Source organism: Lepisosteus oculatus, chromosome 11, assembly GCF_040954835.1.
Source record: "Lepisosteus oculatus isolate fLepOcu1 chromosome 11, fLepOcu1.hap2, whole genome shotgun sequence".
In the NCBI taxonomy this organism is placed as follows: Eukaryota; Metazoa; Chordata; class Actinopteri; order Semionotiformes; family Lepisosteidae; genus Lepisosteus; species Lepisosteus oculatus.
Genome location: NC_090706.1, coordinates 7,638,220 through 7,657,033, shown reverse-complemented (window position 1 = coordinate 7,657,033; position 18,814 = coordinate 7,638,220). Strand labels below are relative to the sequence as shown.

The following is an 18,814-nucleotide window of genomic DNA, read 5'->3' as shown; positions in this document are numbered from 1 at the left end:
GCCCGGCATCTCTGCCCGTCTTCACGAGGGGCCTGGAATTATGCAAGAGCATGAAGAGCCCTCCCTTAATCCAGAGGGCCTGTGTTCCTAATTCACTCGCACTGCTCCCTGCAAGGGGACAGGCGTCAGAACTGCCCTGTCTCCTCGCCCCAACCCCAGCCGCCGAATCCCAGGAGGGGACTGCAGGATTAATGCCTGCTGTGCCGCTGAAGAGGCGGAGATGTGACTTGTGAGGCAGCAAACGCGCAATACAGAGGCTCCCTGTCGATACCTAAACCACAGTGGAGAAGTGGACAGCCTTCTTTACAGCCCCTAACAGCCTTAGAGCTGAAGAAAAATGCAGCATTATATAACATGGTTCTTTTCCGTTTACAAACTACTGTTCAAAACACCGCATGGTATACAGCCAAGCTTCGACTTATTTATGTGTCTGTTTGAGTTTACCCAGCAGGGGTATGTTTTTAAAGCTGTGGTTTGTCTGACATCACTCACGACTGCTGGTGAAAAGCCAGCTGCCCAGACTTCCAACGCATCAGATTTTGGCAAAAGGCCTTTTCTCCGGCAGCTGAGAGTGACATGCGATGGATGGGTTCCCTGAGAACACGCCCTGCTGTGCAGAACGATAATGCCTTTATAACATGAAACCTTTGGCAGGAGGAGAACACTAGGAATGATGTCACAGGCACGAGTCTGGAACAGCTGGAGCAACACCGGCAAGGTACAGCTCACTCTCCAACACCTCCGCTTGTTCTCTCATCCCCTGATCCTGGAATTTCCCATTCCAGTCTCCAAGGGGTTTAGTCCAAAACATCTCTTGGGGGGGAAAAAAAAGTCATTTCCAGCTTCAGGGAAAAGTGTTGAGCTGGTTCGGTTAAAAGCAGCACCTTTAGGTCATTAAAAACATGCGAGGGCCAGTATTCAGAAGGCTCTTTTGGAAGCAGGCCTTCATCAGCAGTCCACTAGCTGCCATGTTCGCCTAGGTGTTTAGGGACTGACGAGCTACAGATGTGCTGTAGCATGGCCTTGCTCTGTCCGAGACAGGGGGTCTGTGATGACACCACGCAGTGGGCTCATCCTGAGCAGAAGCAGGCTGGCAGAAGGGTGTGGGAGTAAGAACACAAGAACAGTTCTGAATTAGAGGAGGCCATTAGGCTTCTCAAGACCGGGGGTTCGCGATCCCCTAGGGGTTCGTGACGGTACTGCAGGGGGTTCGTGAGATTGTGATGGAAACATCAATGCCAAATTAAATAGCCCCGTTCATAAATAACAATGTCATAATAAGAATAAGAAAAACAACAGTAGTAACATGATTATTTTACAAAGTGAAAAGAAGCATGTGAAGAGCATGTGCTGTAGCATTTATCTACATTTATTGAAAGGTTTGATTTAGTTAAAATCTCAAGGGGGTACGTGAGGCAAATAATTTAGGTTGAAGGGGTTCAGCTGACAAAAAAGGTTGGGAACCCCTACTCTAGACTGTCTGGCAGTTAGTAGTGAATTGATCCATTTCTTGAAAGAAGTAGCCAGTGTATGGGCTTCAACCACATGGCTTAGCTTGTTCCACACTCTCACAACCCTCTGGGTGAAGAAGTGCCTCCTGTTCTTGGTTTTTAATGCACTTCCATTTAAGGAAGGGAAGGATGGCAGAATGCGAAATCTGTCGAAAGGGCAAGAGCCACATGCTGCCCAAGTCCACTGCAAAAGGAGATATCGGACGAATTCCCGTTCGCTGTGCGGTTTTTGCACTGACTGCAAGCAGAGACGGCAGTGAAGCTCCAGTCATGAAAGGAATTAGTTTTGCCGGTGGTGATGCCGATGGGAGCAGTTTGCAATATAAGAGAACAGGGCTTGTTCCTCACATAGATTCCTCTATATGAAAAACAAAACCGCACTAAGCTGTTACTAGGGTTACTAGTCTAGTTCACTCAGCACTAGGATTTATCAGGAACTGGATAAACAGCTTACCTGAAAGGTTTCTCTCCATCAGCTCCCTGTCACATTGCGTTCCTAACCATTCCGTTGATGTAACACAAGAGATTAAAAGGTGCACAAAGACATCGGTAATAGATACACTGTCCCTGTGCACCTGAGCAGAGAGCAACACTGAGGGAGCGAGCTGGTGCTGTGAAGTGGACACAGCTCTGCAGATGCTTTTCTAGCCCCTCTCATCACTAGGCACCGCAGACACAACATGTAGGCCACTGTCCCTCTCCATCGCAGAGTCTTCTTAGCAGGTGGCCTGGAGCAGTGATAAGTGGGGAAAGGGACAAACTGTATCACTGAAGTCTGTGGCTGTTAAGAGGCTGGAGAAAAATGTGTGGGAAGCTGGAGGGTTGTACAGTCCAATCCAGCGCGAGGCTCTATTCCACCCCTGAGATACTTCATAGTAAATTGCCTGGCTGTATGGAAGTGTTTGATAAATTAATAATAAAACAGATAAGGGCCAGAGAGGTTTCACTGATAGCTATTCTGAACAAGCTCTCTCTTAAATCACTGGGATAGTCACTAAACCGCACAGGCACAAGGAGATTTGATGCTTTAGGAAACTGGAGCACGAGTTCCATTCAACTGAACTAGAGGCCTATATAATGAAAAACTTATTTCTACCCAAGAACCAGAGGTGGGCAGTTAAGATGGCCAGAACGGGCCTCTGTGTGGTCTTTAAAATAATTCACCATGTGACAATTTACTGCCTCTGTTGCAGCTACCAGCAGCTGTGATTCTCCCTAAAGCCTCTTCTTCCATTTTGACAACGAGAAGTCGGTGAACTGAAATCAGGCACACTACCTCTCTCTGGTGGCCACATGGGAACACTGCATATTAAATAATTCCAAAATTTGCGAAGGCTGCTTTTGACAAAGTATTCGAGAAACCCAACGGCATTTTTCTAAACTGCAGCCACTAAGGCCAGAGGAGACCACTAACACACAAATGTTTACACCTCTGGTGAGAACGGGTACGTTAACAGGTGGGCAACCTCACCTGTCTGCCACTCAGAGTGTCCTTGATGAAGAGTAGAGAATCACACCAACAGCAGGCAGCAGTGAGTACAGGTGCCCATACTTTAAACCACCAAGAAATCTAAAAAAAGAGAAGATCTCCACATGGGCAGCGTGATACTGTCCCAAACACTGTCACTGCCAGCAACTCCTTGCTGAGTTGAGCAGGTTTAAGGAGGGCAGGCTGGTTTATAACACAGCTAAAAAGAAGTTACCATGGGGAGAAAAGACAGGTAAGTTTCATCCATCTTCACACCACTTTATCCAATTCAAGGGTCAAGGGGGAGCTGGAGCTAGCCCAGCAAGCAACAGGCACAAGGCAGGATACCCCCTGGACGTAGACACAAACACACACCAGGCCAATTTTCCCAAAAGCCAATTAACCTACCAGCATGCCTTTGGAATGTGGGAGGAAACCAGAGCACCTGAAAGAAACTCCCACAAACACAGGGAGAACATACGAATTTCACACAGGTGACACCGCAGGAATTGAACCCAGGGCACCAGCGCTATGAGGCACCAACGCTGACCACTGTGAAGCGTTTCAGAAATTGAGTTGGGTCTTGTTGGGGGTTAATAAATTTGACCACTGTGTGCAGTCACTTACAACCCTGAGATCATAAAGGTTCTGATGCTGTATATATACTGTACAAGTATAGTACTGATTGAGCTCTCATGATCTAGACGTTCATATTTAAACTCGGGTCACATCACTGGCCACATCACTGTGACTGGGGTTCCCCAAGTGGTGACGTCCAACTAGCCAAGCCAGGGAGTTTGTTGGGGTGCAGCAGAGCAGCTCAGCCTCAGCTTGATGCGCATCAGTGACCCCCAAGGTTTTCATTAGGCTCGGGCAGTGAGCTGGGAAAACTAATTCATGGCTCCACACTGAAGGGTACAAATAGAAACTGGCAAATGGTTTAGAACACAGACTATCAAGAAGGGTTGACAGTTGAGACACTTCATTTTTATTTTCCAGCATTTTTTCAGAATAAAACAGAGAAGGAAAACAGATACATGAATCGAATTCTCAACACAGCTATGTCTGTGTGTCACTATAATTGCAGCATACCAAGAGACAAGTCCAGGGGACTTTACAAACTCCTCGCCCTGAATTTTCCCCTGTTCTTGTTAGCTGCTCTTCAGATGTCTGCCAGAAAGACACAAAGAAATTGTTTCTGGCATCCTTTTTATCCTGCATATTTGTCGTCTCTTTCCCAAAGCAAAAAAGTAAAAATGACCAGGAAAAGTGCACGTCTATTCTCTACAGTCTCATTATTCCAAACGCTTGAGAAAATAAACGATCCTTCTCCGAGAGCGGGTTCCTGTGTTGCCAACCAGAAAGACTGATTTCAAGACGGAAGATACAACACGCTCAGAGTACCGATGAACACCAGCTTGTTCAGTGACAACTACACAACACAGACCAAGTGTTCATTATAAAACGTACAAAAATAAATTAGCACACTTACAAAAAGATACAAACAATGAAAGGAAAGTAAAATATACCCTACAAAGACCCAACCTGATGATTTTTCCTCAAAACGCAGCTTATCAACTGCTGACATCACCTGTAGCTCAGAACATGACAAACTGAGCCAAGGCCAGTCACTGGGACCAGCCTATCCCCACGGTTTGAACAGCCATCACGCTTCATTTGAAAAGACTAGACTTTTTCTCCTTCTCTCATGAACTGACTGAAAAGTATATAGAATAAATGAAAAGGAAAGGACCCAACTCATTCTCTGCAGTCTTGACATCTTCAACTCTGGCCAGTTTTCTCCCGTTTTGTAATGTTATTTTTTTCCCCAAAGTGATAACATTCAAATTATGAAGGTCAACATGTATGTGCAGACTCCCCCAGAATAAAGTTCATTTCCCAAGTCTTCTTTTCATATAAATTCTGACACAAGGAAATGTGCCAAAATGTTAAGTCAATACACGCCCTTGACACGTATTCTTTCCTAAGCTGCAGGTATTTCAATATCCTGACTGGCCACTGGCGATTTCTGGGCTGATTTTGAAGAGAAAAAGAAATAGCACTGACATCAGCCACTAATTTTCGAGTCCTTTTCACATCTCGGTCACTAGGATGTGCCGTGCTGCTGATGCTGTAGCTTCTCACCGACTTTTCTCAAATGCCCCTGCGTGGCCTTTTTGGAAGCAGCACAGCCAGCTGTTTCCGAATGATACGCCACCTACACAGGCAGCCAACGAGACACCAGCAGAACGCTGATGGGGGCGGAGTCTAGACAAAGCACATGGCAAGGTGTAAGGGGTCAATGCAGACAGCACAGCTCCTGTTACAGGACCCCAGAAAGGGAAACAGCAAAATACAGCTGGAAGGCTGAGAAATGCAACAGTCATGTAGGCTAAAGGCAGCTGCCCATCACATGCACATCAGTCAGAAATGCGTTACGCCTGTCAAAACAGATTCACATCATTTGTGGAAGCACTCCAGCTTCCATAAAGACCGCACTGTTTTAGTGACTGCGGAGACTTTAGATTCAATGGCAATTTCCAAAGACGAGAGACAAATACTGGACTGGGAAGGGATCGCATGGCGTGACTTGCCAGTCAGCGGTCAGTAGATGACACACAGCCTGCAGGTCAGTCACAGCTGCCCTTCCCCGCAGAGTGAATGGAGGGCCTCCAAGTCCCTGTGCATCTTTCACTTTCAGGGAAACGTCACGGGACACTGCAGTCAAACACGTGCTCAATTTGTTTTCCCCCAAATGCCTTCGCATACTTGTGGAAAAAACCTTCACTGTTTATTATTTGTGGTGTCATGGTTTACTGCTCTAAATCAATTTAATTATGCAGTAGATATGACAGACTAGAGGCATGCGTCATTGTAAAGAAATTGAAAATGTCAATTTATTTCTGCGATGTAAAAAATTGCATTTTCTTCAGGAAGGGAACCCATGAGGGCCCCGACAAAAGGAAAAATAAGGGTTGTGGTGTGGTGTTGAAAATATGACACTACAGATCTGTACAGTGTGTATTTATATATATGCTCTTTTTACAGAAAGCTTTGTGAACTTTTAGAAAAATCTCACAATGTTTATTACAAGACAAAAAGCCAGCTACAGTATCTTGCCTCTGTAAATAAGACCATTTTGAGGGTCCGCAGAAATGGTTTGAGGGTTCTCTTTCATGTTGGATGCAAATTTTTTATTCGGTTCTGTCAGTTAAGAAAATGCATATCAAAATGCTTATATAAAAACTCTCGTGTCGAGATGAGAAACACAGAAGTCTTTTGTATTAAAACTACAATTTATACAGAACCCTAGCACTTTGCTGGTGTAAATTTAAATTGGCCTATGCATTTACAAATCCAACCTTGTTAAATGAATAATCCCTGTAATAGAGTTACATCAGTTAATTAATCGTAAAAATATATATATGCGTTTAGATTGTAACTATAATCATAAAAATAAACTCTCCTTTCAGCACAACTGTTAAATGATGACACCGATACAGGGTTACTTTTAGAAAATGTAAACTGTTCTTTAAAAGGACAAGCATGCCCTTCCTGTCTTAAGCTGATTTATCTTAAACTTGAAGAACAACTGACAAAACAGTAGTTCTGAATGAGCCAGCTCTATTAATAAAATATAAAAAGACAAGACGGCACATTCTGCAGCAAATGTGTGTGGAAACAGGTGTCTCTGCAGTTTATTCAGCACTCAGTCAGCTTCTCTTTGTACAAAGGAACATCAGTAGATGCAGAGAGAGCAGCACTGGCAAAACTTTACGCTCTTCAAGAACTGCTCCTTCTGATGCTGCCCATTTAAAGGAAATGTCACAGTTAAAAAGACAACATGTAAAAAGAACAAACACTTTTTTTTTGTACAGAATACTATAAAAGCATAAAGTCTAAAATAGATCAAACATTTAAAAATAGATTGTTCCCTTCCTTTGAGAATGAGTTACTTCAAGGGACAGTATATAAAACACAATCAGAGAACTAGAATTTTGGCCGATTTTTGCTTGTTTGTTGTTTTTTTTGCAGGCTTTTTCCTGATGGATGTTTTGCACTTTTTCTATCTGGACCTGCCAGCTGTTTGCATTCTGTCTTGGCTCACAGGAAGCGACCCCTGTGCTGCCCGGACAGGATGACGAAGGGCAGACGGGCTCCTTTTCCACACCCACACGCAGATCCAGGCTCCGCAGTGCCGGGCCTGGGTGGATGACAGATCGGCTTCTCATGCTCAGGACCGACAAGAGAATGTGCGGCACTGGACACTGGACACCACGCACTGGCCCTGAAGGTCTCACCGCTCTAAAACCGAATAAAAAAACTGCCAGGATCAAACTCTATGTTATAACCATATTCTTCAGCCGTAACACTAATAGCACACCAACAGGAACATTGGAAAGATAACAGGGAATTTTTAAGGGTCTCCATCAATTGAAGTGTTGCTCTTTTCTCAACTTGTTCCTGTTTTTCCCCTCTGAATATATATATATACTGTCCCCTTGGCTGAAAAAATAGAAATGCACAATGGGATTGTGAGACAGAAAAGCTGCCTCCTCAATTCACAGTATAAAAAGACCTAAAGCTACCGCAGTGGTGCATTATCACTGGATTTGTCACTGGTTTGTGTAATAAAAACCCAACTATATATTAAAAGCCTCGTTGTCTAGAATTCTGCACACGTACACACAAGAAAGAGAGCTAAAAACCTAGCATCATATCCCCCTGTACCTCCTCCCCATGAAAAAATACACATTAACAGCAAAAAAACACCTGGCGGACTACTCATCCGCAGTTCGCGTGGTGCAAAGTGTGAGGAATGCATGGCAGATTTGTAATGCTGTAGGAACAAAATGAAAAGTATTGGCGGTTGAACGGGATTTTCATATTTGGAGGCAGGTTGCAGAGTTGTCGCCTCTTTTGATCGGCCACACAATTCATTTGAGAAATTATTTAAAATATCTGGCTCCATTTAAGGGCTGGTACTGTAGATCAAGCACAAAAGACAACACATTCTTGAAAATAAACATGGCCCCAGTATGGATAATATGCCACAGGCGTCCGTCGGCTCCACTTCCTGCTCCCAGATAGGACAAAAGCGTTGGACTGCCATTTCTTTCTTTACTCGTCTCTTTCAGCTAAATTCTCTAAGATATACAAAGGACCCACTGTCTACGGCGATCTAACAATAGCCACAACGACAAAGAAAAAGCAGAAAGAAACATGAAAAATCCCAAAGTCCAGTAAAAAAAAGAAGAGGTTGTGGGTCTCAATCCTGAGTGACCAGCAGGAGCAGGCCAGACCTCTGTGATAAAAGCACACGTGTGGGGAGAGAAAGGGAGGAATAGTGAGGGTGGGAGAAGTTGCACAGAGTCCCTGATAGATTCCTGATCGAAGGGTGGTGCATCCCAGACAGTGAGGCCCAGCAAACGTTCTGAGGAGTGTCACCCTGGAAGGGACCTGGACTGGAGGTGTAGAGAAAAGGCAGGGGGGGCGTCGGGGTGACTTGCTGGGGTAGTTCTGCCATCACCGACCAGGCAGGTTGGAGCTGTGATGTGATGAAGCTGCACTCAGGAGCAGGGAAGGGCTGGTGTAGAGTGGGGGGGGGGGGGGGGGGATTGTTCGGTCACTCTCCTGATCGCTGCCTCGTTGCTCACCTGCACAAGAGAAGAGAGGAGGGTCTTGGTAAAGGCGTCCGAGTTTTCATGCTGTATCACACATTTATTATTCCATACAGTCACTGAGCAAAGTACTCAACCTTCTGCAGAGAATAAAGAATAGGTCATACAGTAGCAGGTATGATCAATTTTGCTTCATTAAATTTGAAACTGCAATGATACTGAAAACAAATTTCATATGATTAAACTGATATGCAAGTGCTAAAATCCTGTATATCTGTAGATGCATTTTGGGCAGAGGTGACCGCTGTATAAATTGATTAAGTCTGCTCATTTGAGTTGCTACCCATCTACTGTTATTTCTGAACTGAGCCGGTAGTTCTGTAACTCTGCACCTTTCTACTTCACTTTGGGGGGGAAAAAGCTCACCCTAAACCACAATGCACCTTTCCTGCTATAGCGTGGAAATGCCTTTGTTTAATCACTGCACAGAACTCCAGACACGCTGGGCGTTGACAAAAGATGCCTTGTTATTGTGTGATCCTCTGCCTCTGAAATGAAGGGCCAGGCTGCAGGACAGAGATCAGCATGACCCCGTCACAGACTTGGGCTGGTCTGTAAGCAAAACTAATGAGCCTGTAGGAGTGGAGAACCTGAGCACACACAGCGCCATAGTCTGGACAGCATGCACTCCCCCCTGCTTGCAAAGGGAGCCAATGCAGCCGGTGGAATGCAGTTCAGTGAGAAAACCAAAGACGGGAAGATGATTGATTTTAGGAAAAGGCCACCCCAGAGCCAGCGCCCATTCATCCAGTCTGCAGCGGCCCCACAGTCAGGTTTCCGAGCTCACTGCTGAAAACTGCTCTGTAATTGCTGCCAGTCCCGGTCTGGTGCTTTTGGCCGCAGTCCCAAGCTGGGATTTGTTTTCCCGTTGCCACGCAGATAAAAGGCACGCGCCTCGGCCGGCGCCCTCGACTGCGATCCAGCAAGAAGCCCTGAAGCGATGAAATAAGCCAGGCTGGCAGCCGCGAGTAAACACACAGGGCCGCTCGGAAACAGGCACATGTGCAGCTCAGGTATTCTGGCCTCCACGCTAAGTGGCACCATGCACAGACCAGACAAGCCTGCTCAAAATCTGCAGCAACAGCGGCAATTAACAGTAAAGAGGCCTCCGTGCCAGGTCTGAGGACCTAAAGGAAGCCATACAAGCTAGGCTGCCTGTCACAGAGTCCACTGCCGAGACACTGAGAGAAGGCTCCTTCACTGCCCAGCCTGGAGGTTCTTCCACAAGCCAGAAGCCCAAGAAGTAAGCTATGAATGTAGGGATGCAAGGAGTCACAGCACAGTCCAGTGAAGGTTTGAGATGTGTCTAACTGTAATAGAAGTGGCCACTGCTGGAGAACCCTGAAGGAGGTTAGCTTGATTATGCGAGACAGGCCACCATTGCCATCTCTGACCACAATAATCCTGAATCCTACCGCATGATGTTTGAACCAAAGGAAAGGGCACTTCAGTTCCCAGTCCTCATCACAACCACAGCGGCAGCCCAGACCGTGAAGGGATTGGGCTCCAAGCATTTCAAACCCAAGTGCCCTGTCCACAACACTTTATTCGCTGGAGTGTCTGTATATTCGGAAGTGTTTCAACATGCATGAAAAAACAGAAAACAAAAAACTTACCCGTTCATGCAATAACCAAGCATGTAAGTTGTGAGCTTTTAAGGCTTTTAAAAAATATCCAGTTCAGTGTTGCTAAGACTTAATAGCAATAACCAGCTCAAGACCAACTCCTGATGAAAAGGGGAAGCCCCTGAATATATTATGTAGGAACTTTTTCATTGCTTCATTACATAAAAAATACTTACTCATTGGAAAGAGTCACAGAATTTCAAAAAATGTGGCTTAACAGTGCAGCTTTTCAATGGGAACGATGTTCTCGCCTGGCAGCCTGTGGTGTGTTATTACCCATAGTGCAGTGCGTGGGAGGTTACGCTCACCCATGGCTGCAATGGTCACTCTGGAGTGATCTCCGTCTCCTGGTGCACCACCACCTTGGTGACAGACATGTCAGGGTGCTGCTCCTTGGCCTCTTTTATGGCCTGGGCCAGAGCCTATGTGAGGAGGATGAAAGAGGTCAATGTATGGACACTCTCCCTGTACCTACTTCAGCCGGAATCACAGGTCTCCGAGAGCAGCGTTTTAATTGACAGTCCTCTGTCTGTTCTTAGACAGATCAACGGAGAATCACCACACACAAGTACATTAAAAGAGAACTAGAGAAGCACATTTTCAGATAGTTATTTTAAGATCAATTTGAAAGGCCACAATGAAAGATCAGAATACAGATAAGCATCCAATAGGCTCCCATTCCTTTATGTAGAATAAAACGATGTTAAGCTTGGACATAAAATTTTCACTACCTAAATTACTCAAAACTATAAAACAATGGGTTCTTTTAAATGGGAACCCTCAGCTTTTACTTTATAAACAGTTTCGGAATGTAGATCTATAAACAGTTTCAGAATGAAAGAATTCAGTCAAGAAGCCTGCCGTGTCAGAAATGTAAGTAAAACACACTTGTAGAACGCACAGCACTTTTACAATAATGGGATTTTCCCACGGAACTCTTCAATGGTCTCAGGAAGCTGGAGATTCTTTCCTGTCAGATAAAGCACCTTAACTCAGTGCTCAACCCCTTGTAATCTTAAAAACACAACACACATCACTTCTTGGTTAACAGTTTCAGATTTTGGTTCCAGAGCAACATCACTGTGACATGACGCAGGATATTGCGGCAAATTTGATAAAAATATTACAAGGTCGAGAGGTATTGTCCAACTAGTTCTGCTCTGGTCATTTGAACACTACTGAACAAAATGAATTTACAGACTGGTACTATGTATGCATAGAATATTTCAGAGATTCAGCCTTTCGGTCTGTATACGGTCTTCAAATCATGATCCACATGTTCTATTTGACCAAAAGATGTGTTGTGATATAAGCTACCAAGTCCTTTGTGGTGTAACTCTGAGCTCTAGGACATCGGAGTGCTACATCAATGGACCGGTGAGGTGTACCTGGTCATGATCAATGTCAGCATCTCCAGTGATGACAATTCTCTTCTCAATGCGCGTCTCAGAGATTCCTCCCTTCACCGTCTGGAAGAGGAAGGGGAGGAAGAGTCAGAGGGACGCACAACAAGAAGACTTACACCTCCAGGATCATACGTAACGATCCTGCACAGACGCCACCACCCACGCAGGCGGGAGAGGCAGGAACTTAGCGAAGGAGAGACCGTGCAGGCGAGCGACAGAAAGAGAGAGAGGGAGTGGGCGTGCCAGTGAGGGAGGAAGGGAACCCCGTGGTCGAGCTCCTGTGGGGCACCGAAGCGCTGACCTTGGTGATCTGAGTGGTCGTGGTGGTGCCGATGGTTTCGGAGGTGATGGTCTGGGCGCTCAGAAGGACGCCGGGGTCTCTGTCTGCCGGACTGCCTTCCAGCTGCAGAAGACAAACACGACACGGCCATCATGCAAGGCGTTCTGGACGCCGCGGTGAAGAAGCGTGACATGGCCATGCAGAAGGGTGAAGAAGGATGGGCCGCTGACCTGGGCTGCCTCGTAGGTGATGGTCTTGGTCTCGGTGTGGACAATGGGAACTTCCTTGGTGCTGAAGTCGCTCCTGACGGAGTTCGAGACGTCCGAGATGGTGACCGTCTGTGTCTTCACCAGGGGCGGCTGCAGGGGAGGGGGAGAGGGGCAAAGAAAATGAGGAGCTGGTGAGAGAGGGGGACCGCGGACCACTCCGTCTTTCCCTGACTGCTAGGGCCCCCTCTGCGTTCCTCTCTCCTGCTCTCCTCACCCCGTCACATTGCTACGTCTTTATAGGCAACTGAAACTGCTCTTAACAGCGGTAATCTAGACAAATTACTTAAATCACCTTCTACAAAACCTAGCTGGGATAAGAACCAAAGACCCTGTAGCCCCCCCCCAAGTCCGGGAATGAATATTGGCTATTTCTGACTTATTATAAGAGGGGGAGGCACGAGATCCAGCTTAAGGACACCTGCTCATGCACGGCAACTTGAAAAAGACATTCTCTCAACTTGTCACATCTGAAACCAAAATCCATCATTGGAAAAAGCCACTCCGACTGTATAATTATATATTATATAATTGGACAAAACTCTGCCCTGTTGTTCTGCTGATGGCCCTGTGATCTTCACAGCCTGTCCTATTCATCCTTGGCTCACTCTAAAGTGAGTGTATGAACTGTAGGTTTGCAATAGAGGCATTAAATACTGAGAAAATATGCTGACAATCCTTTAAATAGCTTTAATGCAAGAATATAACAGGTGAAAAACTGGCTCTGCTCAAGTACAGGAAGTGAATTATCAGGAGCAAAACTCATGAATCTGCTCGGCTTAAGCTCTCTGGCAATGATCTGAAGAGCCATCGTGCATGCAAAGTCAATGCGATCAGTTAGAGAAAGAAGAATTTCTGATAAACAACGCTCAAACCAGGAGAAAGAATTGACAGAGCCCATCACCTGATCAGAGACCAACAGACAGGAAGAACGAAAAAGACTTTGTGCCATACGCATGCTCCCAGAATGCTCCAGTGAGAGATTCCCATTTCTTACATAGTGGTACGATTACAGATCCACCGTTCTCATTGGCCACTGACTCAAAACCACTGCAGCAGGCTGGTGCACTCAGATTCAAATCCCATTCCAGACTTTTTAATGTCCGTATAACTACTGGCCCACTTGTAGCATTTCAGATTTTGGAAAAAAAAAAAAGAGACTTGTGTTTTAGATTTATGTTCACGATAACAGGCCAAACAAGTGACGTTAGAGTTGTCGTCACAGGAAAACAATTTCGAGAGGCAAGCATGTGACGCACTCCTCACACTGCATGGCAGCTGTATGCTTAATTCCCAGAGCTCTAGGTTATAAGCACTTCGTAAAACTTGAAAAGAGGTGTGGTATCACCTCCTAATTACGGTGTTAAATCTACTATTACCAAACGATCCACTGCTTTAGAGGCAGGTGTGGTTTTTGATAACTGAAATCAAAGCCTTCTTTTCAAAGTTGGATCAATAACGATGGTGAACTAGAATGACCCAGCAGCCTTTTCATCTGAGACCATAGCTTTACAAGAATCACTTTTAATCAATAAAAGCCACAATAATACTGCGCAGTCTGGGCCTCTGCCGAGGCTGTTAATACTACTTTCCTAGTGCTGGGAGGTAGGCCACCCTTAGTCAGCACTGCAGGATTCATTTAGGGGTGATGACAAAGAAACTGTCCATTTTCATTAATTATAATGTTTCAAGCACATCAGACCATGAAACTGTTTTCTTTGTTGTAAGCGTTGTGTTGCTTTTGCCGAAGTGCAAATGACCCAGCTTGCAAAGCACGAAAAATGCAGAAAAACCCAAATTAAAAGGGAGGCTGTCTGCAGCCCAGAGCTCCATGGCTCCTTTAAGTGTTGGAGAACGGCTCGATGCCAGTGCGGCCTGCTGTGGCACCAGTACACATGCACACACGGCCACAGACCGGTCAGGAAACCTCCCCCAGTACTGCCCGGTCAAAGGTCATGGGACAGCGATCATCTTTCTCCATGCTATGGCAACATAAAGGGTGGTCTTCACACACGAGAACTACAAACTGCTGCGCGATCGAGGAACGAGCTGACCCGATCAGAATGAGAAGCCCAGGAATAAGAGACAATGTTTCAACGTTGCAGACACATTTCAGAAAGAGGACATGGGTGACTTGCTTAACTCGGCAAACCACGTTTAAGCACACCAGAACCTTATCATGAGATGGCCTACTGTATATTCTCCATCACCACCATGTTGTTTTTTTTTTACACACAGCATGTAGAATAGTCAAACAGTGCTGTAGATCAGACGGAAACGTGCTTCTATAATGATGAGAATTTTTTTTCATTTTGGGACAGTTTTTGCATACTAAGGCTACCATCACAGGCAAACCCCTCCACATAAAAACCTTCCTTATTCCTCTGCACACTTAGTATGTGGACACTCTGTTTCCGATATCCTTGCCAGATGGTTGGGGGATCTGGCAAGCTGGACATCTGACACGGGGTGTGAGAGTGCAGAGCTGCAGGGAAGCCTGCTGCAGTGTGTTGAGTGTTTTTCCCTTCACCTTCCCCAATCACACACAAGACAGAGATGGGAAGGACAGTGTGGCCCAGGACTGGAGGAGGCAAATACTACCTGAAAGCAGCGAATGAGGAAAGGACGATTCTCGCATACATAATAGGAGGCAAGGGAAGCTCCTTCAACCTCAAAAGGCTGTGATGCTTCTGCTGCAGGGTCCTCCTCACTTCCACCACACACACAGGGGGTGCCACACTTTCTCAGGTCATGGGGCTCAGTTGATTGGATGGTTTGTGCAGCCTGTTCCTCGGGTATGACTTCTGGCTCCGCCTGCTCAAGGAGCCCTTCCCCACCAAGCTCCTCCTCCTCGTGACATGACTCCACCCCTTCATCGACCGCACAAGAAGCCCTGCCCCCAGAGGAGGAGCTCAGCAGGGCCCCGCCCTCCCGGGTGATGTCTGGGCCATTGTCCTCCCTCAGAGCCACAATGTCTAAAGGCTCATTGTCAGGAATACCACATAAATTCTACAGAGACAAAACACAGGACAAACCCCAAAAGAAAAATATGGTTTGTTTTCTAAAAAAAAAGTCACGTAAGGGCTGATTATAAGGTGTAGGAACGGTTATTATAAAAAAACCCAACAATGTGTCAATATGGAGGTACGCAAATCAATCAGATTCTGTATACACTCAAAAAGGTTGATAATTTTCCCTACTGTCAACTGTTACTTCAAAAACACATGCACAGGTTTCATAAATAATTACACAATACTCAATACTCAAGACTAAGTCTGTTTTCTTTTTCAGTAACTTCTAAAAAAAGGAATCTACACTAATATCAATGTCAAAATGCCTTATTAGTTTAGTGTCACCCACTGTACTAAATGTTAGAATAATAGCAACTAGGATAACATCTGAAACCCCTGGCTTTTTTTATCAGATTGTGAGGATTGTGAGGGAATCACATTTCATGACAATGGGCACAGGTAATGGGTTCCTCTGTAAATAAATCAGAGTTCACCCATCAGGCAGCTCCTCTCTGAAGCAAGAAGCCCGGGCAACTGTTGTAATTGGTAACTTGGCAAATTCTCGACAGAAAAAAGCAAAACAAAAGTGAAACAAAGGGCAGGAGAAGTTCCAATCAGCTATAATAACGAGCGTGGCAGGCCATCAAGCCAGAACACTTTGCAATCGCAAGAGAAAGGCCACATCAGGACACCTCGGAGAAGGGCCACACATTAGCCACGCCTGTTAACAGGTAGCTCGTCCTTGTGTGCACCCCTCAGCTGCCTGGCTAAGGACGATTCCAGGAGGTGCGAGGTTTTCAACTGAGCTGCAGGATTCATGTGAACTCATCTGGACTGCAGAACACACATACGAAAATCATTCAGGTGGGGAGCTGTCAGCATGCGTAGGCTGCAAAGGAACAAGTAATAGGTTTTTTCCATGCTGAAAAGAGAAGAAAGAAAACAACTTTTTGGCTTTTTGGAAGACACCCGAAGACGGCTCCACAGCCAAAATGTTGTGCTTTCTTTCTTCTCTCTTCAGCATGGAATAAACCTCTTACTTGTTCCCATACGTAAATCATGTTAACAAATGCATTCATGAATTCATTTTCATAGTTTGGAATCTAAACTATCTGGGACACTCCCGGAGGTTATGCCCCACTACTGTATTTCAACTAGAGTTAGGCTGATTAAAGGTGTGATGCCCAAGGTCTTGGCATCGACAGTCAACCCAGTGGACTTCTTCAGTCCAGCCCCCAACCTTTCAAACAGTCCCTAAAATGCAGACCCTTTTCTGGAAAAAGACTTAAAATAGTGTCTTTTTCTTCTCAGCATTATCAATCAAACACGAATAAGAGGGTTAAAGTGTGAAGAACGTGGAAGGGCATTTAAAACCGAGAACAGCAGGCACTCCTTTACTCGAACGATGTCGGAACGCAGAAGCAAGCTCTCCAGCCATGTCGTTGAAGAGGAAATCCTTGCATCAGTTAGCGACTATTGGCCCCATGGGCTAGACAAGCTGAATAACCTCCTCTCGTTTGTAACTTACGATGAAATCTGTCAAATCCCTTTCTGCCAACTCCATTTCCACATCTACTAGCCAAGCGACAAGTTTTCCCTTTACTTTCATAGCTTCAGCCTTTTTTTTTTAAACGTCTACAGCGGAGCACGTTTACAGTAGTTATACATGATTATGGAATTTAAGGGTTAACACACCTAACTCTTATTGAAATGTCATGGGAACAAATAAGAGCACAAAGTCGAGTACCCAGGGTGACGAGCAGGAGACCTGCAAAACTAGTTGGGGTATGAATACAGGCCTGCAACTGGCTTGTAGCTCAAGCAGAAAACAATATCTGTTCCTCAGTCTAGCATATACATTGGGAATCACTATTTTATTCAGCTACTGTATGCAACTATCAATTCTCCACCCTGTAACATTAGAATACATCTGGCTTCTCTGCATGTGGGTACTAAATGAGTATTTAGCGATCATGTAAAAAACAACACACACACAGGCAACCCAGACAGGAACATAGGGAGAACATGCAAACTCCACACAGACAGGTGGAGGTCACAGCTCCAGAAATTAATCCTGGGCCCCAGTGCTGTGACTGTACCACCGAGCCGCCCAGCATACAAATCATTGATACAAAACAAACTTGAAGCACGTTAAAAATATCAGCGCTACACATAGATTTATTTTCCACAATTTATCAGTGTCTGTATACAGCTTCCTGCAGTAAACAGTATGCGATGGTCTCTTACAACAGGTGGCGTGGTACAGTACTAGGAGGCAGTTTTCTGTACATGCACTTTGCTTTTCAAGTTACACACGAGTGAACTGCTGTCACAGTCTGTCAGTGTATGAGGGAAGCACGAGCCCACATATGCGCCAGAGAAATGGAAGAGCTCCTTAATCCTGCTGAAAAGGACTGGATTTCAGAGGACAAAACTCTGTGGTGAGCGCCTGACGAACTGCGCTCATCTAGGTAAGGCTGCCATTTGCCAGCAACAAAGCCACAGCTCTGACAGGCTGCTGCGAACAGGTCGTTTTTGAAAGTCCATACATTCGCACTGATTCACTGAAGTGCACCTCGCAGTGGTCAAAGGCAAACGTGAATTGTTAAAATTACCGGCCAGCTGCACAACAGTATAACGGTTTCATCAGATACACTTGGAATGATCTGATGTAATGAAAGCACAATGAACAACCTGGTGTTTCAGGCTCAAAGACCTGGCCACTCCTCTGCTAAACTAATGACAATCCTTTGTAACCTGTAAGGAAAAGGCTTTTGATCTGTCTTCTCAAACCAGTCCCTGAAATGCTGAGGTTTACCAGAAAAAGAGATTTCAAATAGTTTCTTTTGCTTCACTCAAGGCCACAGGCCTTTAAAAAGCCGGCACATTTTGACTAACTTCCCCCTCTCACCTCATATGTGCAGAGAGAGAGAGATTCTTCTTTTAATGTGCCAATCTGCAGGACAGTTCCAGAGGAGACATTTGCACAGGCCTCCCCACCTTGGATGGAGCAGATTTGATTAATAGAACCTATGAAAGTGAAATGGGAATAATAACTGCTGTAGAGAACTGCAGAGTGGAAAACGTTCTGCTCCTGTTCTGGAACAGGATGCAGATTAAGGCTATAACACTGATGATGATGATGATGATGATGATAACGATGCAGCCACTGCTGCAGAAACCTATGTGAAGAGTGGGAGCTCTTGGGAAAATGGGACCCCTGTGCTGTACTAGTGCATGATCATGAGTGGGAGTAGGCACCCCCCTAGTTTTTCAGTCTACAAAGCCCCCCTAAGCATCTCCAAATGTTTCTCATCAGACCGGAAGGTTGTGGTCAAACACTGATAACTTGCACCATGAGTTTTAATGAGGGAATTAACAAATTAATTAACCACCTTAAATCAATTAAGGCCACTACTGCCCCCCAGCACCACTCAGCTCCAGCTGAACTGCTCTGGCCTGAGTGCAGTTTTAAGCCCCTCTACTGATATGGCAAAACAGCTGCCACCTTAGCCAGACTCCCACAGGGAAGATGCAGCAACAACTGGGTCCCACTTAATCTATCA

The 18,814-nt window shown here is 45.4% G+C and overlaps 1 protein-coding gene across 14 annotated transcripts in view; it reads right to left on the bottom strand.

Moving 5' to 3' along the window:
• Nucleotides 1-6,651: 6,651 nt before the first annotated feature.
• Nucleotides 6,652-18,814, bottom strand: part of epb41a (erythrocyte membrane protein band 4.1a) — an 81,261-nt gene continuing 69,098 nt past the window's right edge. For 11 of the 14 annotated variants that reach the window (XM_069195505.1, XM_069195508.1, XM_069195503.1 and 8 more), the window contains 6 exons: nt 14,839-15,246; nt 12,202-12,330; nt 11,993-12,094; nt 11,674-11,754; nt 10,594-10,707; nt 6,652-8,636 (listed from right to left, as the gene is read on the bottom strand). In XM_069195505.1, the coding sequence (XP_069051606.1) occupies nt 10,609-10,707; nt 11,674-11,754; nt 11,993-12,094; nt 12,202-12,330; nt 14,839-15,246 (819 nt within the window). In that variant the 3' untranslated portion in view covers nt 6,652-8,636; nt 10,594-10,608. The remainder of the gene's footprint in view (nt 8,637-10,593; nt 10,708-11,673; nt 11,755-11,992; nt 12,095-12,201; nt 12,331-14,838; nt 15,247-18,814) is intronic. The other 3 variants (XM_069195509.1, XM_069195510.1, XM_015348573.2) reach the window with 1 other exon arrangement.